Source organism: Ictidomys tridecemlineatus, chromosome 8, assembly GCF_052094955.1.
Source record: "Ictidomys tridecemlineatus isolate mIctTri1 chromosome 8, mIctTri1.hap1, whole genome shotgun sequence".
Lineage (NCBI taxonomy): Eukaryota > Metazoa > Chordata > Mammalia > Rodentia > Sciuridae > Ictidomys > Ictidomys tridecemlineatus.
In genome coordinates, this window is record NC_135484.1 from 817,832 (window position 1) to 843,697 (window position 25,866).

The 25,866-nt window shown below is 48.1% G+C and overlaps 1 protein-coding gene across 15 annotated transcripts in view; it reads left to right on the top strand.

The window, feature by feature from the left end:
• The window catches only part of Wdr27 (WD repeat domain 27), a 199,069-nt gene that overhangs the window by 100,957 nt on the left and 72,246 nt on the right, over positions 1–25,866 (top strand). For 9 of the 15 annotated variants that reach the window (XR_013424649.1, XR_013424650.1, XR_013424648.1 and 6 more), the window contains one exon: positions 25,391–25,793. The exons of 5 other annotated variants lie outside the window; for them this stretch is intronic. Coding sequence is in view for 1 of the 10 variants with exons in the window: in XM_078018660.1 (XP_077874786.1) it covers positions 12,536–12,562 (27 nt within the window). In the remaining 9 variants the exon portion in view is untranslated. Of the gene's footprint in view, positions 1–12,535; positions 16,875–25,390; positions 25,794–25,866 lie in introns of those variants that run through there. One more of the 15 variants, XM_078018660.1, reaches the window with a different exon arrangement.

Genomic DNA, 25,866 nt, shown 5'->3' on the forward strand with positions numbered 1-25,866 from the left:
AAAGTACCTTAGGCTTATGTACATTTTTTGGATACATATATCTTTCCACAGCACTAAGCCCTGATGAATCCAAATTTAAAAAGTTTAGAGTAAAAAAGTTTATTTTAAGTTTATCTTTGGGGGATATATACCCCTTCCCAATTCCGTCTTTTTGCTTTAATAAGTACATTTTAATAGTTTGATGAGCTCTTTCAACTATGCCTTATCCCTGTGGATTGTATGGGATTCCTGTTATATGAGTAATGCCAAATGATGAGCAAAATTGTTTAAAAGAGGTAGAAGTATAACCAGGACCATTATCTGGTTTTAACTGTTTTGGAACGCCCACAGTGGCAAAATTTTGTAAGCAATGAGCTATAACATCTTTAGATTTTTCCCCGTCATGAAGGGAGCCCATCAAAAATCCAGAAGAAGTATCAACTGTAACATGCAAATATTTTAATTTTCCAAATTCTGGCAAGTGTGTGACGTCCATCTGCCAAATATGGTTAGGTATCAGTCCTCTAGGATTGACTCCAAGATTAACTTGTGGTAAAAAGGTCACACAATTTTGACATTGTTTTATTATTTGTCTAGCTTGTTCCTTAGTTATTTTTAAATGTTTTTGTAAAGTATTAGCATTGACATGGAATCTTTCATGAAAATTTATAGCTTCTTCTAGTACAGAGAAAATATGTATGTCACGTGTAGTTTTATCTGCTAAATCATTGCCCAAACTAAGGGCTCCAGGCAATCCTGTATGTGCCCTGATATGTCCTATAAAGAATGGATCTTTTCTATCCCAGATTAAACTTTGTATAGTGGAAAACAAAGAGAAAACAGTAGAAGAAGGGGAAATCCTACCAGCATCTCCAAGGGATACTATAGCATTAACTATATACTGACTATCAGAAAATAAATACAGAATCTTTAAACATCACAAAAGCTTGTAATACTGCATTAAGCTCTACCTTTTGAGCTGATTGTTTGGGAACTAAAAATGTAAAAGTTTGATCAGGGGTAACTATTGCTGCTGTACCATTATTTGACCCATCAGTGAATATATTTGGAGCATTCATGATAGGGGTTTTTCTTGTCATTTCAGGATGCGAAGACCAAAAAGACAACAAAGGATTAGATGGAAAGTGATTATCAAATGAAACATTAGATTTACACATGATTATTGCCCAAGTATTTAACTCATTAGCTAATTCATCAATTTGATCCATAGTATATGGAGTAATAATTTTATTGGGAGAAATTCCAAACACTCCCTTTGCTGCTCTTATACCTTTGAGTATTAATTGTCCTACAGCCTCAGGATACCTAGTAAGAATAGTGTTAGGAGAATAAGATAAATGTATCCACAATAATGGACCTTCTTGCCAAAATACTCCTGTAGGAATATATTTTGTTGGTAGTACAATAAATAATAAAGGCAAACTTATATCAATTCTATCCAAATGCATATTTTCCATATATGTTTCAATGATTTTTAATGCCTTTCTTGCTTCAGGCGTTAACATGTGGCGTGAATTTGGATCTGATGGACCTTTTAGGTTATCAAATAAAGGTCCCAACTCTCCTGTTAGAATACCTAGATAAGGCCTTATCCAATTTATGTCTCCTAATAACTTTTGAAAGTCGTTAAGTGATTTGAGTTGATCTACTCGTATTTGAATTTTTGGTGGATGGACCATGGTTGAGGATAATAGAACTCCTAAATAATTAATTGGAAAATTTAATTGTACTTTATGTATTGCTATCTCTAGATTATAATTTTTTAATAAGTTTGTAAGTGTGGCATAACATTCTAGCATCGTGTTTTTAGCTTTGTGTGCTAATAATACATCATCCATATAGTGAAATATTTGTAGTTCAGGATTTTGATTTCTAAGTGGCTGGATTGCTTTGTTAACATAAATTTGACACATAGTTGGGCTGTTAGCCATCCCTTGAGGGAGTACTTTCCATTCATGTCTCTGATCAGGACCTTCATGATTCAGTGCAGGGATAGTAAATGCAAAACGTGGACTATCCTCAGGATGAATTGGAATTGAAAAAAAACATTCTTTAATATCTATAGCTAAAACATGCCAGGTTTTTGGCAAAGCAGACAATTGGGGAATCCCTGATTGAGCAGGTCCCATAATAACCATCTCATTATTAATGGCTCTTAAATCTTGCAATAATCTCCATTTACCAGATTTCTTTTTGATGACAAAAATGGGAGTATTATGAGGAGATACAGAAGGTTGTATATGTCCCTCCGCTAATTGTTGTTTGACCAGGTCATGGGCTGCTTGTATCTTTTCTTTAGTCAGGGGCCACTGAGGAACCCACACTGGTCTTTCTGATTTTCAAGTAATTTTTATTGTCTCAGTGACCCCTTCTGAAAACCCAATCCATGTCTGTCTGTTCCTTGATCTATTTGTACTGGTGCTGATATAACTTGTTCTTGTTCTCCTAATCTTTTTCTTTCCTAAAACCTTATCTAGCCATAATAGTGGGCGCGTTTGGATTGATGTTATTTGTTAATGTCAAACCTAACTGATCTAAGACATCTCGTCCCCATAAATTTATAGGAAGATGATCCAACACATATGGTTGTATAGTTCCTTCACATCCTTCAGGATCCTTCCAATCTAAAACCATTGCACTTCTATCGGGATTAATCGCCACTCCTAGGCCTTGAAGCGTTTGAGTGGCCTGTTGTAATGGTCAATGTTTTGGCCATTCCTGATGAGATATGATGCTAAGGTCAGCACCTGTGTCTAGTAGCCCATTAAATTCATGTCCTTGAATATTTGGTTTTAGCATTGGGCGAGAATATAAATTTAAAGATAGCCTAGCCCAATCTACACCTGTGGAGCCTAATCCCCTGGAACCTCTTTCTACAGTACGACTGGAAAATTTATCATGTAGGCTGGGTATTATTAACAGCTGTGCTACTCTATCTCCTGGTGAAATTACTGATATACCTCTTAGAGAACTAGCTATAATTTTTATTTCACCTTCATAATCGGGGTCAATTACCCCGGGACTTATCATAAGTCCTTTTAGTGTAGTAGAACCGCGTCCCAATAATAAGCCTACTGTTCCTTAGGGAAGAGGTCCTTTTACTCCCATCTCTGGAGTTAGTACTGCTCTGGCGGAGGCGCAGATGTCCAACCCTGCACTCCCTCTGGTTTGTCTGATGAGGGATAATGTGTCCTGGGCACTACTCTGATGGTGTTGCTGGGTTCCTCCATTGCCCCGTATATTTGTGGTTGTGGGCCCCGGAGCATTGGGCCCCCCTCTCTGTTTTTTGGCAATGGAGCCCGATGCTTTTCTCTATGATATCATGGGTAAACACCTGGTCCTTGACTGTTTTTTTGATAACAGAGTACCCTCTATGGTGGTTTGAGAACGGCATTCATTAGCCCAATGTCTCCCTCTACGGCATCGTGGGCAAATACCCAGTATTCTACCCCTTTGATACCTAGTTTTGTTAAACCCTCCTCCTATGGGGCAATTCCTTTTAAAATGTCCCGTTTGTTCACAATTGTAGCATGTTTTCGGCCTGGCATCTAAAGCCTGTTGTACTGCAGCTGCCACGAATTGCCCTTGTTCATTAATGTCTCTACATAACTTAATATATGTGTTTAAATCTTCCTGTTTCCATGGTCTAATGATATCTCTACACCAACGATTTGCTTGGTCATAAGCCAGTTGTTTTATTAATGGCATTGCTTGCTCTGTATCCCCCAAAACTCTGGTAGCTGTTTGAATAAGCCTATCTACAAATTCAGCATAAGGTTCATTAGCTCCTTGTATTACCTTAGATATTTGACCTTGTAAACCTCCATGTTCTTGTAAAGTCTTCCATGCTTTAACTGCATCTACAGCAATTGTAAATATACGCCAGGATCATATGCAATTTGTTGCTGCTGATCCTCATAAGGTCCTTTTCCTAACAACATATCTAGATTTCTCTGAGGATAACCAGCTGCTGCATTTCGCCTAGCCGTCTCCTTGCAAAATTCCTCATTGGCAACCTTCCATAACAGGTATTGACCTCCAGTTAGCACAGCTTTACACATACTAGTCCAATCTGCTGGCGTCATGTTCAAGTTGTTAATGGATTTGACCAAGCTTACAGTGAAGGGTGCTTGAGGACCATAGGTTGTTACAGCCTCTTTTAGCTCCTTCACTGTTTTGAAATCTAAAACATGGTGAATTCGCTGCCCTCCTGCCTGTTCAACTACAGGGCATGCTAATCTTTGAGGTCCTGTCTCAGGATCCCATCTATCAGCTACGGGGGTTGAGGGCCCCATAGGTGGAGCTGTTGGTTGGACCCTTACACCCTCTGGTGATAGAAAGGTGTTAGTAGCAGTCTCCTGTTGTAACTTTTCCCCTGATGGCTTTTTCTGCTCTAAACTTTCTTCCCCTTTCTGACTATCTCGAGAGGCCTCCCCTTTTTCCTGATCTAATATGTCTTCTACCATATTCTGAACTGAAGGCTTTGGACTAGGCATACAAAATCGTATCATCACCCACAATGGCAATGTGCCAACTGGCAGAGCTCCTGGGTTTTCTTTTCCCTGTCCCTTAAATCTTCACCATGATGGTCCCACTGTGATATGTTCAACAACTCCTCCTTAAAAAGCCATGGGCTACATTTTTGTATTGTTTCAACGTATGCCCTGACTGTTTTTGGTTTTACTGGGGTGCCTCCTTCCTTGAACAATTTACTTAACATTCTTTCAGTTTGTTTTTTGCTAATTTATGACCCCATATTTCTGCTACAAGGATAATACAACTCAAACAGATAACTCAAAACAAAACTGAAGCAAATGAAACAAAAACGGAACAAAAAATCGTTGTATCAGTTTTCCTATTTTTTTGAAATGTATTTTCATGGACTATCTCTATCTCTTCCTCAGGGCCAAACAATTTCAAACCTTGAGCCAACCATTTTTCCCAGTTTGCCTGAGAAAGTTCTAGGGATAGGCAGCTTGAAACAAAAACAAAACAAATCAAAACAAGAACATATTGTTTTTGAAATGGTCACCCATTCTCTTGCCTTTTCTCAGGGGTGAGCAATTTTACTTGCCCCCAAGCTTCAGCCGTCCCCTGCACGGGCCACCAAATGCCGCAGTCTGGCTGGGCATAAATCACGAGCCACTCAAGCAGGAACAAACTTTATTTCTGAACTCCCGCGAACACCAGGCAGGCGGCCTTCCCCCGGGACACACCACACACCAACTGGAAATCCCTCCTCCGGCACTTCCCCAACCAACGCGAACTCCCTAGGAATCCCCGGGAGACCTCCTAAGTAGCATGAGAACTCCAAAGTAGCCGGGCCTTGAGGGGGAGAGCAGGGGTCTAATATACAATTGAATACACATCTTAACATAACCATCATCATCTCAATGGCTTGCTGGCTTCACCTTTCAACCACTCTGTTCTGGCAAAAATGCCATGCCTCATTCTGACTCTCAGCATTTAGTCATTGATGAGATACCCACTGCTAACCTGCTAGGGTGGGAGCTCCGGGTGTCTCTCCCCTGTGTGTGTTTCTCGCCTGCCTGCCTCTGTGTGTGGGGGACTTCTGTGTTTATACCCGCACATGCACACACGTGGGAGAAAGAGGCCCTGTTGCACATAATGTTGGTCAGCCTGATTTTCACCCACCTTGCCTTGAGAGCTGCATGCAGGTCTCTAAGATGGTGTGTCGCCGTGTGCTTGATTCACGGCCTGCTTTATATTAAGGTAGCTTCCAGCGCTTTTGAAATACATAGAACACCACAATGAGCATCCTTTCAAACACATTTTTAACATTTGTGTTATTATTTCTCTATAACGGTCTTTACAAGAGTAATTAATGGCTGAATCAATGTTCTCACTTCTTAGCTTTTGATGAATGTTGCCAAAGTTTCTCAAATTGATATACACAGCATATCGCAGTGCCTGTGCAAAAAGACAGAGTCCGGTGTTCACGCTTCTTCTCCAAGATCACCTGCACCGTGCATGTGGCCGTCACTGTGACTTCAGTCTGGGTCACACCTGGTGGAAGGCTGGAATTGCCTCTGTCACACAGTGCCAGCCACCTTGCTGGGCCAGCACTCATCCTGGGTTGTAGACCTCTGCCCACACTGCCGGCCAGTGGAGGGGAAGCCACTGTCCTCCTGAGCTGGAGCCCTCCCTCAGCCTGGGGAGGGGCGGTGGGTGCACATGGCTGAGACACTCCGTGTCAGCACTGCCTGCCACTTTTGGTCAAGTGCCTATGTCTCCCTTCTCCGTGTCCTTTTAGCCTCTGCTTGGCTGCCCTGGTACGGGAAGCCTCTTATCTCCAAGGTGGGGAGGGAACCCTGAGAGCCAGGTTAGTCCGCCTGCCCAGCAGCCCTGCCTCAGGCCTCCCCAGTTCCTCTGAAGCAGACGGAGCACCGCAGCAGGAGTACCTAGTGGGCATTTTTATGGGGAATAATTCACCGGGTGTTGTTAATTACCCATCTGTGTTGTTTTTTGGTGGAGTGAGTGTCGTGGTCACCTGCTGTGCTGATGTTACCACCGTCTCATCAGGAACTGCTTCCTCCGTGCCTGCAGCCCCTGGCCGCTGCCAGGCGGCCCCACCCTCCAGCCTGCCAGTCTTCCAGCAGCAGAGGCTGCGTCCATCTGCTTCCCGATTCTCAATATTGGACCAAGTGGCATCTTGCTGTGGGTGGCCTTTGGGGTCTGGCCTTCACGGGCCTGGTGTCCTCAGCGTGTAGGCAGCGTCATCTCTGCTGCTGGGAGTCCTCCGTGGCTCCGTGCCGGGTGTGCTCACCTGTCTCTCTGTCCCTCTGTTTCTAGTTGTCCCCACTGTCTGTGGTGGAGAACAGTGTCAGCCCCAGTACTTCCCTCTCTCCCCTCCTCCCTCCCTGGTCTTCCTTCTACTTGTTGGTTTTTAAACTGGGCGCATCACCGGCACGCACAGCTTGGGGCTCACTGTGACACAGTCACACGTGCAACGGCCAGTTGGTCAGTTCATTTTGCAGCTCCTCCCTTTCCTGTTCCCCTTCCCCTGGACCCCTTTCTCCTCTCCCTGTTCTCCCTTCTGTTTTCATGAGGCCTACTTTTTAAGAATTGCTCATTTCTTTCTAGCTTCCTCATCTGAGAGAAAACATTTGACCTTTGAATTTCACTCAGCATGACCTTCTCCAGTGCCTTCCATTTACCAGCAAACACCACAGTGTGATTTTTCATGGCTGCGTAGAGCTCCATTGTGTATCTGCACCAGTTTCTTTACCCATTCCTGTGTTGAAGGGCACCTGGGCTCGTCCATGGCTTGGCTCTTGTGAACATGGGTGTGCATGTGTCGCTGTGTCACACCCGTCTTAGCTCCTTTAAGTGTGGAATTGCTGGGTCCTGCGTGGTTCCGGTCCCCTGGGGAGCCTCCATGCTGCTCTCCAGAGGAGTCGCACTGATCGGCAGCCCCACCAGCATCGCGTGCGTGTGCCTTGCTCCCACCCCTGCCAGCCCTGGTTGTGGCTTGTATTCTTGATGGCCCTTCTAACTGGAGGGAGAGGGAGTCTCAGTGTCGTTTTGATCTGCATCTCCCTGATGCCCAGCCATGTGGGAAGTTTTTCAGGTACTTGCTGCCCATTTGTACTTTTTCCTTTAAGATACTTTGGTGTAGTTCATTTGTCATTTATTGGTCAACTTCCTTAATAAAACTCCTAAAGCTCAAGAAATAAAACCAAGAATCAATAAATGGGATGACATCAAATTAAAAAGTTCCTGCACAGCAAAGGAAACAAGAGTGTGGAGAGAGAAGCTACAGAATGGGGGGGAATGGGCCAGCCACGCTCCCAACAAGGAACTGCTTTCCAAGTACTTAGAGAACGCAAAACAGTTCACACCAAAAACAGCCCAGCATTGAGCTTCCAATGTGATTGATTGTCTTCTCTGGATTTTTTTTTTGTATTCTATCAAAGAACATTGCCAACACCAGGGTCATGAAGGTTTGCTTCTGTTTATCTTTCACCTATTTGGGATTCAGTTTTGCTTATCGTGTGCAGTTGAGTTGAAACCTGCGTCCACGTTGCCCTTGATTTCTGTCTTGAGCTGACAGCTGACCGGCACCACAGTTGAAAGGACACTTCTTTCTGCTCTGTGTGGCTGTGGCACCCTCCTCAGAGCTCAGTGGCCGTGGGCTCTGGGTCTGTTTCAGGACGGTCCATCCCATCCCATCCCATTTGTTGTGGGCGCATCCTGCACCAGCAACACCTCTGTTTCTGCGGCTTCGTAGAAGTTGTTGAAATTGGGGCCTGTGAGTCTTTCCAGTCAGTTTTTCTTTTTCAAGGTTATTTTCAAGATTGTTGGGGTTCTTGTATTTCTAAATGAATTTTAGGATCAGATTGTCTTTTTGTATATAAAAGGGAGATTGAATTTTGGTGGGGTTGCATGGCATCTGTGATTCAGCGTGGGGAGTGCGGCCATTATGACAAGGCTCCGGTGTGTTTGAGAGTGACTATGGTGGTGCGGGGGCTAGGTCAGCCGAGTCACGTGGACCTCCCACTTCTAGCATGTCTTTGTGGTAAGCATTCACCTTCTTTTCCTCTAGGTTTTGAAGTTCATGGTACAACACCAGGATCTTTGTCACCCCACGGTGCCACGATGTATCAGGGCTACTTGCTTCTGTTCTAACTCTGACTCAGCATCATGGACCGTCCTTGCCCACCCTCCTCACCTCCTGTCCCCCATGACTGGAGCCACCCTCTGCACTCAGCTTCTGTGAGATCAACTCCATCAGCCTCCCTTAGGACTGAGATCACACGGTGCCTGTCCTTCTGAGTCAGGCTTAGTTCTCCTGGCACAGCCATCTCCAGGTCCATCTTCTTGTACACGACAGGATCGTCCTTCTGTGGCCGACTCGTGCTCCATGGGGCACAAGCCCCGCCCCTTGTCTGTCCACCCTCAGCTGATGGACTCGGGCTGCTCCTGTCTTGGCTCCTGTGAATAGAGCTGCGGTGACCCAGGGAGAGCCGTGTCCCTCAGCACCCTGACCCCTCTCCTCTGGACGTGCACCTGGCAGTGGGATTGCTGGGTCACGTGCTAGTTCTACTGTTGGGTTTCAGGGAATCTCCATGTGGTTTTCCACGCTGGCTGTGCTGACGTACACTCCCACAACAGTGCAAGGGCCCCTTTCCTCCACCTCCTCGCCAGCGGTCACCTTCAGTCTTCTTGGCAATGGCCATTCTCACTGGAGCCCGGTGAGGGCTCTCGGTGGTTCTGACTCGCGTTTCCCCGACTGGTGGTGTGGAGCACTTTTTCATATATCTGCCGGCTGTTTTTATGTCATCTTAGAAATGTTTACTCCAATCTGTTGCTCATAATTTTTTGGTCAGGCTTTGTGAGTTCTTCATATGTGCTGGACACTGGCTGCTGGTCAGGTGTATAGTTCACAGATGCTGTTGCTGGCCTGTAGTTGTCTCTTCACGCTGATGAATACTTCCTGTGTGGCACGGAAGCTTTTTAGTTGATATAATGAGCTTTGGGGTCCTATGCAAAAGTCCTCCCCAATCCCAGTGTCCTGCAGCATTCTCCTGTTCCCTGGGAGCAGCTCATGGCTTCAGGTCTCATTTCAAGTCTTCAGTCCATTCCGGTTAATCTTGGTGACTTCTGAGAGAGAGGGACCTAGCTCCCTTCTCCTGCTCGTGGACATCCCTTTTCTCACGCTCTTTGCTGGAAAGATGCTTCTCTTCTGTGTGTTCTGGGCTCCTCTGTCGGTCACTGGGCTGTGCAGCTGCAGGCTCATGCCCAGGCCCTGGGCTCTGCTGCGCACTCCACAGGTCTCTCTGCGTGAGCTGCGCCGTGCTGTCTGGTGGCCGCGGCTGTGGAGCGGGTGTTGCTGTCTGCTGGTGTGGTGCCTCCTGCTCTCTTCTCCATCCTCGGGTCGCCTCGACGAGGCTGTTTCGGGAGGTTCCATATACATTTTGGAATTGTTTTTCCGAGCTCTGTGAAGAAGGTGTTGGACTGTCCCTGAGGGTGGCATTGACTGCAGACGGCTTGGGTGCTGGGCGCATTTTAGCACATGGATCCCTCCCACCCAGGAGCACAGGGTCTCTTTCCATTTCCTTTGGTGTTTTTTCATTTTATGATTTTCACATCTTCTTAAGTTAACTCCAAGTATTTTACTAATTTTTCATAGCTATTTTAAATGACATTGCTCTCTTGATTTCTATTTCTAAAACTTGATATTGGCACATAGCAATACTACTAATTTTATATGTTGATTTTTATATTCTATAACTTTGCTCACTTATCAGTTTTAATATTTTTTTGGGTGGAACCAAAAATGTCTTTGGAGTCCTCTTGATTTCAGAATGTTCACTGGTATCACATACAAACGAGACTTATTCTGCACATTGACATTGTGTCCTGCAGCCTGGCTACACATGCCTGATGGCTATGGCCGTGTTCTTGGGTTTGGACAACTCCACACATGACCTGCCATAAGGAAAGAAGGTTGCTTTCCTTCTCTCCCGCCCCCCACGACCCTCCTGTCTCTCATCTGATGACCTGCTCTAACCTCCCAGGGATGTTGCACTGAAGTCACAAGAGTGGACACCTTGTGCTGTCCCTGACATGAGGCGAGGCTTTGAGGCATTCTCCGCAATGTAGCGGAAGCTGTGGGCTTCACCCTGGCTCCTCCTGTTAGTCTGCCCGTGTTTTCCTGCATCTGTTGACAGGACTGTTGGCTCTGTGCTGTGTGCTGTCGTCACGCAGGTTACAGGGCTGAGTCTTGCAGGTTGCACCCTGCTGGGGGGCTATGTGTGTGCATGCTCAGCTCAGTCCCAGCAGGAACAGTCACCAGCAGGATAGAGCCTGGGCAGTTCTGGACTCATAAAACCACTGGTTATTTTTAAGTCACTTAAGTTTGGGGGTGGCTTATAGGACAATGGCAAATAATTGGAGTGTCTTTTTTTTTAAATCTTTTCATGAATCCTTTATTTCATGAAGGCCTGTGACCTCTGCCGACTTGTGGGCCTTTTTGTGCATGGTGTCTTCTGGCCTCCTCATAGGTTCCTTTTACGTGAAGCCCACAGTGGCTGCCAGCCAGGCACTGCGTCCCACCCTGAGATACTGGTGTGACTGTTAAGCGGAGGCACGTCACCTCTGGTCTCCAGTGAGGCACCGTGGGTCTGTGCGCTCTCTTGCTGAGCCACTCCTACCTGCGTCCTCTGAACAACCTCAGACAACACCAAGATCTGGCACAGCGTCCTGGGGCGCTTAGGTGATCAGGGTCGGCTTCTCCTGAGCCCATCTTGCCGCCTCGCGAGGGACCAGTGGCCGCGTGGATTCCTGCTGCGTCCTGCGGGTCCTTTGGGTTGTGGGTTCCATGTTGGTTTGTGGACTTAAGTTTTTAATTTATTTTAGGTTTTTGTCATCTAGGATATCCCATTAGGAGTGGGTTAGAAATGTTTGACTTTCTCCTTGAAGGCCTGTCCTTCGTGGAGATAGTCTGAGCAATTACTTTTCAACCACAACACAAAGTCATGCCTTGGGCTGTTTGACCCTCAATACTGGTTTCTTCAAATTGTTAGTTAGTTTCATATTGTAATTGAATTGTTTTATATTGTTTAGTTTTACATTGTGACTAATTCCGCCACTTTTTTTTTTATAGCTGCATTTGAAAATTGGGTGTGAATTACTCAAATCCAACATTTGATGTTTGGTATTTTTCTTCCCTCAGGGGGAAAATAAGTAGCCAGGAAAAGTAGAAGATTTAGTGTTGGATAATTTCATAATTTTTAGACTGAAGCAGCAGAATGAATTGTTTGTGAATTTAACAATAATGTTTGACAATAGAAATGATGTAAAGTTTTCTCAGAAAGTAGCATTTGAACCTTGGAAGATGACTATCAACAAATCCACTGCGATTTCACTCACATTATCAGTTTCGCTTTTTAAAGACAGGGAGCGCTGTAGGTCCCCTGGTAGCTGGCTGAAGGAGACCCACTCTGGGCCACTGGCATGCTGGCTGGCTTTGGCCGAGCCAAGGGTACAGGAATCTGCACAAGCTATAACAGGGAGACTTTACTTGGGAATTGACTTAAAGTACATTTAGACATAAAGTTGAAATGGCATTTCATTATTTCAACTCAAAATATTGGATTACTAAAAAGATTTTAAAAAGACTTAATTGTTGGTTGATTGACAAGAGTATATTCCACTTTCAAGATGCCTGGGTATAAAATTTGTTTATATGATAAAAAACACAGTAGTTTGGCAAAATACAAGGTATTATTATTTGGAGAGTAATTTTTTAAACTGTATTTTGTCAGTTCTCTATTTAGAAATATTTGAAATATTTTATATGTGGTAATAATAACCATTTTTTTTAAAATTTGCATTGAAATCCTTTGAAGAAAAACAAAAAAGTAAACTGCCACCTCCAGAAAAATGCATGTGGTAGCCTGTTTGTATGCAGTTCCCTAGCAAGGCCCTTGATGCCCCAGTCGGAGCATTTTATCATGACTTCACTTCCAGGGTAGCAGCAGGTGATTATGTTGGATTGTTATGTTTACAGATCCACCCACCCACCTGTCATGCATGAATGGTGTCCAGAAAAGATGCTTGAAATGAACTACTGATGCTCTCTCCAGTGTCACCCGTCCATTGCCACCCACCCACATGTGCACACTACCTAGTGTGGTTTCTGTTGCTGTTACAAACTACCTGGGGATGAGTTATTTATGAAGAAAAGGAGCTTGTGCAGTTTGTGGGCCTGGAGGTTGGAAGGCTGAGACTGGAACCCTGGTGATTTGGCCTCTGGTGAGGCTCCAGGATGAATCACAACTTGGGGACAGCAGCACTGCAAGAAGCCAGTGCACCCGAGGGCCAGACTGGCTGTCTACCACCCCCCCGCGCTCACAGGACGAGCCAGGTGCTGTGGCAGCCACCCCAGGCCTCCCATAGAGTGCTCACTGTGACCTCCGAACCTCCATGGGCCCACCTCTCCCAGCTTCCTCCGGTTCCATGCCACAGAGAGGGGATGGAGCGCCCAGAGCCTTCAGGGGCAGACCGTACCCAGGCCACACAGCCTCCATCTCTGTCACATGAACCATGCACTGAGATGAGAACAGCCTGGGCCTGCTCAGGGTGTTCAGTGCGTGACTGAGGGAGCAGAGGGCCAGACTTCGGGGCAGGGCTGACGGTGAGCGTCTTAGGCATGTTGTTCAGGAGGCAAGCGAGATGTCACAGGAGGGCTTCACAGGTTGTGTCAGGAGTGTGCAGTTGCTTAGGACTCACTCCTTGCACGCTCCACCACAGTGGGTCGCCCCACATCTTAGCAGATTCCCAAATGCTCCATCCCACAGCAGGCTGGTTCCGAGCTGCCGCACGCGGACTCTTCATGGACTCTGCACCTGGCCACCTGTGACTCCTCAGCTTTTCTGCTTCCCTTCCCTTCCCCTCCTGGGCAGCAGGGGGAGGCCCTGAGCCGCATCCGCCAGAGGGTTGGCTTCTTCCATAAACAGAGCCAGGTGGCCAGAGTGCACCCGTTCACCATTCTTGGGATCACTTTATTGCTCAAATAAGGATTGAGGGCGCAAAACCCAGATTCGTGGAGCTTGAGCCTGAAAGACAGCTCACCCATAACCCCAGCTGCTGTGAGAGATCGTGGTCACCATGGGCCCGGGAGATACCGTCACTCGGCGTCACTCAGGGCTGCCAGGGGTCACGGGTACCTCCTCAACATCTCGGTTCTGACACCAAATGGTTTAAACTTTAGGGAACTCTTGCAGCTGTTGGTGGGAATGTGGATCAGTGCAGCCATTAAGGAAAACAATCTGGAGGTGCCTCAAAACAAGACAAAACAAAAAATCCATAAATTGAACTACCACGCAACCAGCAATTCCTCTACTGGATATATACCAAAGGAAAGAAGACCAGTGTTTCTCAGAAATGCTTGCACTTCTGTGTTTATGGTTAACATATTTGCAATTGCCAAGATATGGAAGCAAACAAGTTATTCATCAATGAATGAATAGATAAAGAAAATATTGGGGCTGGGGATGTGGCTCAAGCGGTAATGCGCTCACCTGGCATGTGTGGAGCGCTGGGTTCGATCCTCAGCACCACATAAAAATAAACTAAAGATGTTGTGTCCACCGAAAACTGAAAAATAAATATTAAAAAATTCTCTCTCTCTCTCTCTCTCTCTCTCTCTCTCTCTCTCCTCTCTCTCTCTCTCTCTCTTAAAAAAAGAAAATATTGGGAACACACACAGTGGAATATTAGCCTTAAACAAGAGGAAAACCACGCATGTTATTTCCAGCAATGTGGATTAATCTGGAGGAGAAAATGTTAAGCAGAAAATTCCAGGCACAGAAAGAGAATGAATCTGACTCATGTGGAAGCTAAAAAGTTGGCCTCATACAAGCAGAGAGTAAAATAGTGGTTACCAGAGGCTGGGAAGAAGAGGGCCAAGGAGGAAGGAATTCTGGTGTTCTAGAACACATTAAGTGACTCTAGATAACAATAATTTATTAATATCCAAAATATCTAAGAGGGGTTTGAATGTTTACACAAGAAATGATAAATGTTTAGGATTATGGATGTGCCAGTTGTACTGATTTGATCATTACACAATGTATATATGTATTGAAATATTGCTCTGTTATTATGTGTCAAAAATTTTAAAAGAAGAAAATATCTTGAGGCAGATGAAGCATATAGCAGAGCTCATGGGAGCAAGAACTGCTTCCCACGTGGGAACCACTGGATGCAGCAGAGGTTGAGGCTGGCCGAGCAAGGAGGGCAGTGGAATCCACAGCAAGTGAGGCCAGGTGCCCTCGAATTGCCACTGGGCGTGGTCTGGCCAGTTGGTAGCCTGTGATGAGCTGAAGCTTGACTGTTGTGATTGGTGGAGACTCGGCTTTTCCTGTGAGAGTACACCCCCAGCTAGGTTGTGGTCAGTTCCGGGTTGTGGTCAGTCCGTACACTAACTTTGGTTGCAGTTTGCTGCTTGGAGGCAGGCCAAGCTAAATTGAGTTTAACAGAGGTGTTATGTGTGAGGTATAAAGGACATAAAATTTTGAAGATGATACATGCAGATATGCAGTTGATTTGCAGCAACTATGTTTGCCGGCTGGTATGTAAATTTATTGAAATCCACTGCTCTCCTTCATTCCTGGAGCCACCATGGCTCTTCTTGTTCAGTTAGACTTGCTTTTCATTTGGCACAAAGCTTTGATCCCCTGGCTTCCAGACAGTGAGTACTAAGGGAGACAGGAGGTAGAGAAGACAGACCAGACTCTTGGGAAGGTCACCTCATTAAGATAGGCACCAACAAGACCTGTCTTCAAGTCCTGGTGGCATGTAAGGAGATTCAAGTCTGCAGTTGCTTGGTGCTGGCCGTGGAGGACAGTCCGTGGAGGACAATTTGATTATGGTACCCTGATTATGGTCTCTCTTGGAAAACTTGAAGGTGACGTGTGTGCCAGTTTTCTCCCCTCACAGGGGAGAATGAAAACAGGAAACAGAGAGCCAGTGCTAGAAAGTTCTGAACCTGCCGCTGTTCCATCCTCTGTGAGACGCTGCCCACTGCAGGTACTCCACGGTCCACTGAAAGCCAAGGGATGTGCACACTCAAATGTGGGTGCTGGCTTCTGGCAGCTGTCACCCAAGCAGCTGTAAAGGCTTCGGCTGGCAGCTTTGTGGAGCAGAGCTTTGCAGAGTCAGTCCCTGCCCCACCTGGGGCCTCGCTGGCCACGCAGATCTAAAAACCTGGGGTCAGGCCAGCAATCTGCCTTGGAAAGCCGTCCAGGGGGCTTTGATCCCACAGTTAGAGGGCCGCTGGTAGAGTGTGCCTGCTCAGCCCCAGGCTCACTGAGGATGCCGGTTCCAATCTGGTGAGTCTGGAGGTGAGACCCTGAATTCCCAGCAGACGCAGGGTGATTGTCGCTGGCCTGAGGATGGCCCTGGAGCAGGGAGGACTGTCGGGCTACCTGCGTTTGGTCCCCTGCTCTGCCCACACTATGTCAGGTAACTTGGGCAAAGTGCTCCAACTAGAAGTCCCCATTTTCCTGCACATAGAATGGGGTAGCAGATGCATCTGCCCTACGGCATCGTGTCCAGGTTTAATGAAGCTGTGTGTGAGCCTGTGGCAATCCTGAGCATTCGCTTCTTAGTCACTGTCCAGTGGGTAAGTTCAGTGGCTTAATGTAAGTGTCACATCGCCACGAGGGGATTGCAAGGTGGCTTCTCCCTTCTCTCCCTCTCTCCAGAGGGCGACCACAAGTAGCAGCAGATCCCGGTGAGTGCCAGGTCCACAGTGTAGTCACAGCCACAGAATGTGGTTGTTTTTGCCAGATTTTGTGTATTTGTGGCAAGTTTCATGTGACGAAGTGGAATATGAAGTTGTTACTTCTTTTGTTAGAAACCCTATTGCCTAAAATAATGGATATTCCATAAAATAATTATATGGAAATAGTGCAAAGCATAGGACCAGGCACTTTCAGTGGAAGGGAAGTCCACTGTACATTGCAGTGTTTTATTAGGAAAATATTCTAACCAGGTTGGAGGAGTTTGCGGTGTTGCGTGGAGTTGCCCTGCACACTCCCACAGCTGGTGTCCTGCCTGTGAGTGTCACCGGGGCCTCTCCCCATCCGTCCTCGTCCGTTGACTTGTCCATGGGACTGTGATACATTCCAAGTAAGTCTTACCATCAGCACCCACAGCCCTCGTACCGGGCTGCTGGGCGTTAACCATCCCTCCTGCTTCAAACCAGAACTCGTCCTGCTTACTCCCAGCCTGCGAGTAAGCAGGCCGCAGCAGAGGTGTGACCAGGAGTGGCCCTGCCTGGCCTTCCCTTTACGGACTTCTGGATGAACCTGTGGCAGTGCAGGCTTAACATAATGAGAAAAGGATGTGAATGTCTACAGTTTAATTGAAAATGGATTCTTATACTTTATGTGGCTCTGGGAATACTGGGCAGGCCCAGGAAATTGTAGCAGTAACTGAATTGTTCACAAGCCACATGTACTGCAAAGTCCCCAAAGCACATGGCTGAACATGGACCTTTGTTTTAAGTCAAAATCTCTCATCTTCCTTCCAAAACCAAACCAAAAAAAACCCCCAAAAAACCCAGAAAGAAAAGACAGAAAAGGAGTGCATCTGAACCACTAGATGAAAGACTCAGGCCGAGGTGTCTGGGGACAGCTCCTGGAAGCCCGGAAAGAGAATCTGTTCCCTGGACTCCGTGATCCGACTTTTTCCCAGAAATGTTTGTGCGTTGGGTGGTGAGGGGCCGTCATCCGTCAGTGACTTGGTGCAGGTCCTTTAGCTGACTGCAGGGTCAGGCATTGATTACTGTCTTCCACTTGGGCCCATTGCTGTGTGCCATTCCTCGGAGGCCTTCTGGCTGTTGGTGAAACTCTGGGAGGCTGCGGGCTGCCGGCTCCCGGGCCGGTGGCTGGGTGTGGCCCCGTCACATGGAGGCTCGAGGGCAGGCAGGCTGCTCAGCTCCACCGGCCAGCTGGACACTCAGCGTCTCTCCGGTGCCTGCCTCCTCTGGTTGCTCTGCTCACGGCATGGTGGAGGGTGTCCAGCTGGAGGACACGGATCCGCTGTGGTAGAAGCCTTGTGATCCTGTGCTGCAGGGAAGCTCCCCAGGGCGGTCAGAGGGCAGTCTTTCTGCATTGTGACAAGCGGAACTCCAGGGGACCTGCCAGAAGAGGTTTGAAGAGCCTGCCCAAGAAGCAGCTCCAGGCCCCACCAGCTCCCCTCCAGGATGAGTCCACGTCTGTGCTGAGCAAAAAATGGCCCCTTAGACGTCTAACTCACAATCCCCGGAACCTGCGGAGGGCAGGAGGAGTTGAGGTTGCAGATGCAAATAGATTGCTAACCAACTGCTCTGACAAAAGGGGTGGCCATGGGGTCCCTAAGAGGGAGCAACACAGGAGTCCACCCTGCCTTGTCCGGGGGCCCAGTGTGACCATGGGTTCTCGGCCGAGGACCTGGTTCCCGGGAGCTGGGTCAGCCACCGTGGCTCTTCCCTCCAGCTGTAGAGGAAGGCAGCACTGTGCCTCCTTCATCTGAGCCAGTGCGAGCCACGTTGGACAGGTGAGCTGTGGACCTGCAGACCTGTTCCGTGTGGCAGTGATGGGAAGTCCCAGGGAGGGTGCTGCGCACGCGGGAGGTGTGCATGACGCCCGAGGCTGACCCTGTCCTGCCTGCGCCCCGTCTCTGGGGGAGCTGGCCTTCTCCCCACACGCACGCCCCACAGGGCCCTGCAGCATGTCCACTCACCCGTCCCTCCCTCTGCTGCTCCCCAGCTGCCGCCCGGGAGGCAGGCATGGAGACATTGCCACTGCCCCGCTGGGCTCCATCCCCTCATGTCTGGTGCAGTGGGCACTGTGTCCATCCTCAACTGGACGACCTGTCTCTGTCTTTGAGTCTGGTTCGGGGGAGTGCCTGGGCATGATGGGACTCTCTGGCGCGCCTGGACCAGGGCCCAGCATGCAGGAGCCAGGCTGTCTGCAGAACCCGACCCACTCGCAGGGGTGAGCTGTCCCAGACCACTAGTCACCAGGCAGGGCCACTATGGGCTTCACCAGGCTGCCGACCAGAGGGCCTCAGAACTGCCCTTCAGCCTGTCGTGCGTCCTGTGGTGTGGAGCAGGATCTGAGCCGAGACTCAACTGCGCTGGTCCTGGCTGGCCTGCAGAGCACAGCTGGACGGACCTGGGCCTCGGAGGCTCCATTCTCCATGCCCCTTCCACACTCTTCTCTCCCAGATGCGGTCTGCAGGACACCCTCAAGGTACGGACTGGCCTGAGGCTCCTCAGAGGGTGAGAGTCACGTGGCTGAGCAAAGGTGTCCTGGCCCCCAAGGTCAGCGAGACCTGATGCAGGACCGGGAAGGAGCGCCACTGCCTGACAATGGGCGGACAGCTCCGCCCTCCTTGAGTTCCAGCTGGAACACTTGCAGCACAGGGGCCCCCAGGCAGGCTGCCCTCCTTGAGCAGCACAGCAGGGCTTCTAGCAAGCTGCTTCCCTGGGGGCCAGGCCGTGAGTGCTCCAGGATCAGAGGCAGCAGGAGCTTCTCATTCCAAGCCTCGGACAAGACAGGAGCTGATCTCTGCAGTTCCCTTGGGAGGACCATGCTGCTCCTAGTGTGGTAAAGACAGCTGCACTTGACCCTCCTCCAGCAGGGCACGGAGCTGGAGCCAGCCTGGGTCCTGCCAGGGGCTGACCACATCCATTTCGGCAGCACCAGGAACTGGGGAATAACAGGCCAGGCATGGGGTCCACTGGGGACAGCAGCTCTTTTCTAGCCTTTTCTCCCAGGAGCCATGCAGGACTGTACAGGCTGCTGTGGGTGTCCTGTGGTCCAGAAATGCCCCCAGGACCACGCCAGGTAATGCCTGGGTGGGTGGCTGCCCTCCTAGTGTGTAGTGGCATCAGGTACCCAGAACCCTGTGTTTCCAGTAGTACCAGGCTTGTGTGGGCCCCTCTGGGCAGCTGGGTTTCTTAAGAAGAAACCAGCCTGCACAGTGCCCTGCCTGGGCCAGGTGACGTGGGTGGCTGTCTCATGGGAGGGATCATCATCTCAGGGTAATGGGCACACTTTCCAGGACTGCAAGTCTCTGCCTTTTATATTGGGGATACTCCCAGGGAAGACCCCCCCTGTTAGCTCACCGGGAGAGGTCACGCTGTTCCCCGAAGGGCACCTTGCTGCAGGCCGGCTCCGTGTTGGCTGCTGTGCACGCAGGAGGTTCTAGTGCAGGCCTCCTCGGGTCCCGCGTGGCCTGCCTGCTCCGCGCAGCAGCCCTGGTCTCTTCTCCGGGGTCTGGCCTCACTGCCGTGTTCAAGGAACTGTACACAATGGGATTTTCTTGCTGCTTCCCTGGACATCATCCTCTGAAGGCTCACATGGAGGGAGGTCTGACCAGGTGTTCCTGTCCCTGCCACCCAGCCGTCCCTGTGTGTGCATGTGCCACAGTTGGAGGACATCTGGGCCAACTCCAGTTTGGGTCTGTTACAAGTAAGGCTGCTGTGGACGTCCCGTGCACAGTTCCCTGTGGGGACAGTCTCCTGAGTGCTGTGTGGTTTTGTGTGGGGGTCAGGAGCTGCGGCTGTTCCCTGGAATGGTAGCGCTGCGTACCCCAGCATGATGCCGGAGGGCACCAGCTCTCTGCATGCCGTGGACTTCAAGCATGGCTGCCATCTTTACTGGCCCCAGGCCAGGTGTGTTGGGGACTACACATGGCCCTGGGGCCTTCCCAGTGGCCCCTGCGCCTGCAGCCCCCTTGCCACGTCTAGCCGTGTGCCTGGCGCCTTCAGCAGGGCCTGTCCATAGCTGGCTCCAGTGGGACAGAGTGGCTGCCCAGTCCTTTGCCTGGTCCACGCGGGGCCCTTGGCCATGCCGTCTGCACCAGGCCCAGCCTTGGCGGCCTTGCTTCCAAGAGAAGGTTGCTGGGCTTGATGCAGACTGATGTTTCTATGTTGTTGTCTTTCACGGAAGATTTTTGGTACCAGGTCTAAGATCTCTTTGCCCATTCCTAAATCCTAAAGGTTTTTCTTTACTAAATTCTTATAGTTGAACATTTACATTTAGTCCCTGAACTAATTTCCCAGTGTTTATTGTTGGTAAAACGCACATGCTCTAAAACTGACCATCCCACCTGCTTGTAGGTGACTCGTCCTCAGTGGTATGAGATCCAGGTCCCACCGCACTGTCCCGCTCCTGACCCTCCTCCTCCCACAGCACTGGAGCTCCAAGTCCCTGGGCATCACAGGCACGTTCCCTGGGGCCTGGCGCTCCCCTCTGCTGCCGTGCCTCCTGCGGTTCCCGTCTCTGGGGTTTGCTTGGTGGCTGCCTTGCTCCCTTGCGGTCCCCGGGGAGCATCTGGGGTAGCAGTGCCTGGGTTCTCTTTCCTTTGGAGGCTGGATGATGCTCAGGTTTGCTCTTATGCTCTTGCTGACGGGCGCGGGCTGCTCTGCAGCTGACCACTGTGAGGCATGCTGGTCTGGACACGTGTGCACGGGTATCACTTTGAAACCCTGCCTTCAGTCCCTTTGAGAACATGCCCAGAAGTGGACAACGTGACGATCCTGTTGGTGAGAGTCTGGCGGGCGGTTTCCACGGTAGCCGGGCCACTGCACTCCCACGGATGGGGACGGGTTCCTGCTCCTTGCAGACCCCCGCACTGCTCATCTTCCCTGAGGGGAACCAGCCTCATGGGGTGGGTGCCCCCTGTGGCTTGGGACGTCGAGCGTCTTCGTAGGTCCTCATCCGACATTTGTGTAATTTCTTTGGAGAAATGTCTGTTGACCCTGCCCTTTTTTAAAATCAGGCTTTTGTTGAGTTCTACAGATATTCTGATATTAGTCCCGTATCAGCTCTTGGAAAGCACTTCTCCAATCCGCGGGTGCCACTTGACACCACTGGCAGACATTCGTTACGTGTGACTTGAGGCTCTGACGAGGTCCTGCTTCCTGCCTTTTCCTTCTGTTGCCTCTCTTTGGTGTGAGAACCAGGCACATACACTGGGAACTTTGCCCCACATTTTCTTTAAGGGATTCTTATTATTTTAGGTCTTGGTGCGGTTTGGGTCAATTTTTGCATATGAATAGGCAACTTCATTCTTTTGTGTACGGATATCTAGTTTTCATGGTATCATTCACCAAAGAGATTGTCCTTCCCCCATTGAATGGAGGAGCACTCCTCTGACCACAAGTGCAGGGCTTAGTTCTGGGTGTTCCCTCCTGGTCACTCCTGGGTGCTTCTGTCCTACGCCAGCACCACTCATCCCCCTCACAACAGCTTTGTGGTAAGTTCTGAAATGGAGTTGTTACTCTACAGTTCTGGCTTTTATTAAGATTGCTATTCAGGAAACTTTAGATTCCACATGAATGTTAGAGTAGCTTTTTCTATTTCTGCAAAAAATATTGTTTGATGTTTAGATAAAGATTTTGATAAGGATTGCAATGAACATGTATATTGCTTTGGATAATATGGACATTTTAACAATATTGTCTTCCAATCCATGAACATGGGATGTGTTTCCATTAATTTCTGTCTGTAATTTATTTTAGCAATGTTTTTTAATTTTTGTTGTGTAAGTTTTTACTTCTTTGGTTAAGTTAATTGCTAAGAATTTTATTCTTTTTCATGCAGTTATAAATGGGATACTTTTTATTATCTGTTTTGTCAGATTACTCACCATTTCTATATAGAAATGCAACTGATTTTTGCATGTTGACTTTGTCTCCTGCTGCTTTGCTGAAGAAATTTATCAGTTCTAATGTTTTATAGAATATTTAGGGCATTGTGAGCGAAGATAATTTTACCTTTTGCTTTCCAATTTATATGTCTGTTATTTCTTTTTCTTGCCTAATTACTCTGGCTAGAACTTCTATTCTATGTTGAATAGAAGTGATGAAAGTGGCATTCTTGACATATTCCTGAAGTTAGAGGAGAAGCTTTCCATTTTCACCACTAATTGTCATGTTTACTGTGGGCGTTTTAAGAATGATTTTTATTGGATAGAGGTAAGTTTCTCCTCTTCTAGTTTGTTGGGTGTTTTTATCATGAAAGGGTGTTGAATTTTGTTAACCTTTTCTGCACTGATTGAGATCATTTGTGCTTTTTTTCTTTTTCTTTTCCTGTCACTGTGGTCCATGACTTTGATTTTCACATGCTGAAACATCTTTACCTTTAAGATAGACCCCATTACTCATGGTGTACAATCCTTTTAACTTGCTGCCAATTTTGGTTTGCTAGTGCACTGAATGGGAAATTGTCTATTTCATCTGGGTTTTCCAGTTTACTGGCTGTAATTACTGATAATAATTTGTTATGATCGTTTTTATTTCTATAGAATCGTGGTGATATCTTCGTTTTCATTCCTGAGTGTAGTAACTGAGTCTTCTCTTTTTCTTAGCCCAACAGGTTAATCTTTTCAAAGAACCAGCCTTGGTTTTGTTGATTTGCCCAGTTGTCTCCTGTCCTTCATTTGGTGGGTCTTTGCCGTGATCTCCTATTCCTGAACTCAAGAGGTCACAGAGTGTGCATGGTGACTGGTGCATCCTTGGGTTAGACTCAGTCTCCTGGTCAGGGTGTCCATCCCTGCTGACCAAACCCGACCCTCCTCATTTCATCTCCTGGGAGCTCCTCCAGCACCCGGCAAGGTCTGGTCCACGGCGTGTGACAAGGACAGTTAGGGGGTGGGAATTGTGCCAAGAGGCCCCGTGGAGCCGGAATCCAAGGACTCCTTCATGTGTCCTTTTAAGAGTCCAAGAACAGCACTTACAGCCTGGGCGGTTGCATGGCGAGCTACACAGGCCGACTCAGTGCTGACCTCTCAGAGCCCAGTCAGCAGGGAGTGGTGGTGGTGGAACCTGGAGAGGGACTTCCAGACCTGGACCAGCTGGAGCTGGCCGTGGGCTTCCTTGAAGGTGCTTCAGGTGGCAGGGCCCTTCCTATCTGGCTCCCCTCGCCACGTGGCAAGCCGCGGCAGGAATGGGGGTAGCCGCTGGCCTCTGGCCTGAGGAGCAGAAGGGCAGGTGCAGAGGAAAGGGTCCTGAGGTGGGTACCCAGGAGAACTCTGCCTGGACGCCCTGAGCTGCGAGCCCCTCTGGACGCCTGGCAGCACCAGCAAGCTGGAGGGAGGTGCCCTCAGCCCACAGGGTTTCTGGGTGATGTTGGCCAGTCCCGCCTGCTCCTGACCCGCAGGTGGCATGGCAGCGAAGGGCGTGGCTGTGGTCACTCTGAAGCTCCTGCTGAGGGTATTCACATTCCCTGAGTCCTCGCCCTCACCCTCACCCTCTCTTCATGTCTGTGCTGGCCCAGGGCCACGTGCTGGCGAGCGCTGGCCATGGTGCAGCCTCAGCCCCAGGTGCTCATGTTCCTGCCTGCTTCCTCCTTTTGGTATCATTTATTAGTGAATTTCTAGACGGTTAGTTTGAATATTTTCATGTTTTCTTTTGTTTCTTCATGTTTGCATTTGGAGTCTGAATTTCTCTAAGAGTACAGGATGTTTTTAGCCCATGTGTTCTGGCACCGAGTAGTTTTTTGTTCATCTATTTCTGCCATTTTAGAATTTCCACCAGAGTCCTTTTTGGTCAGTGAGTTTCTTAGGGGTGAATTTCCTGTTTCCTGACCCGTGGCTTTCGTCCTACCATGGGGTGTGATTTGTGTGACATTGACCTCGTCCCTGGGATAGTGGGCTCTTGCTTGGGCAACTTTTATAAAACTTCACTGTATGTTTGTAAAAGAAAGGGTGCCACATGCTTGATGGTAAAGGATTCTAAAGTCCAGTGGGACAGGTTTGTCGGTATTGTCGTGGAGTCTCCTACCTCGCATTGTCGTCTTTACATCAACGGGTGATCCAGTCGGCCTTTGCATGCATGTTTTTGCCACCTTTTCCTTAGGCTTTGTCTGTCTTTCTTCAGGTGTTTTGGTACTAGGTGTGAGCTGCATAAAACCTGTGATTACTGACCTCCTGGGGTCTGGTTTGAGGGTTATTGTGTGCTCAGCTCCTTTGGTCTGGACTGGGGTCAGTGTCATCTCTCAACTGCACATTTGTTTGCATTGTTGTGCATCTTTGTTTTCATCTGTTCATTTCAGTCCTTCTGGCTGAATTTATGATCCATTGTCATGCTCTTTTATGGTCTTTTAGCGAGAGACTTTGGCATATTCATAATTTTTAAACTATTGATGTATTTAGCTGATTCCTACAAATGAAAATCTCTATTGTTTTTGTACTTTGATTCTTCAATTGACTTATCTAATTCTACAAGCTCAATTAAATTTTTACATAAAAATCATAGCTCTTTTGTTTTAAATGTTACTCTTAATATTTTAGTTTCTTTTTTTCTAACAATATAATGATTTTATATTTAATATAGCTCTTCTCACCATGGGGATGTTACTTAATTACTAGGTGGTTTTGTTTACACTGAATCTCTTTTCTTTTAACATCAACGTAAAGTCTTTTTTTTTTTAATGTTCAATCTTTTTTCCATTTAAATGCTAGACACATTGAATACCTTTTTTCAAGACTTTTTTTTTTCCTAGAGATAAACATTTCAGTTTTGGCTCTTTGCTCTCTAAGTACAATATTAACTTGAGTGATAAACAAACATCTGTTTAAAACATGGGGAAAAGACTCGAGGGTTCAGGAGGCACAAGACAGCAGTGGCAATGGGCTAGCGCTGGGCAAGAGTGTCCCTCTTCCCGTGTCACGCATCTTGACAACTCTAGAGCGATGAACTGCTCCTCCTGGGAATTTAAACCATCTTACTTCCTCCATCTTCTTTCTAAGCAGCAAATGCAATTTGTAGGCTGCATTTTTTGGTGCATTATTTGTTATAAAAAGCATTGTTTTCACATTTAACAAAGATTCATTTGTCCCCATTCCATGGGACACCACTAAGAATACAAGACCATTACTGCTCATTGGAAGATTGACAGACGATGGCCCAGGTTCAAACTCGACAGCACAAAGTTCTCAGAGGGAATGGATTCAGGAAGCCCTTGGAAGTTCCCCCTGTCCACTGCACCTGCGTGCCCACCCACCAGGGAAGCACGACGCCTGTGATGCTGGGAACCTGGCTGACCAGAGAGCAGTCAGCTCTCGAGCTCCGGCTGCTCCCACGACTGCGAACCAGGCAGAGACCCAGGGCTGAGCACGACTGGACACTGAGGTCCTCGTGTTGGGACCTCGAGGCCGGCAGGTCCAGAGACAAGGCACCGTGAGGATTCTCTGACGGGAATGTCCGCTCTCTGGAGATCAGATGCCAAGGCTCAGCAGTTACATGACCCTGTCCTGCAGGAAGGGTAAGTGCCTTGTGTCTCTGTGGATTTTGGTGGAAAGCTTGGATCTCTGCTCTTCCTGCCTCATGTCAGCAAC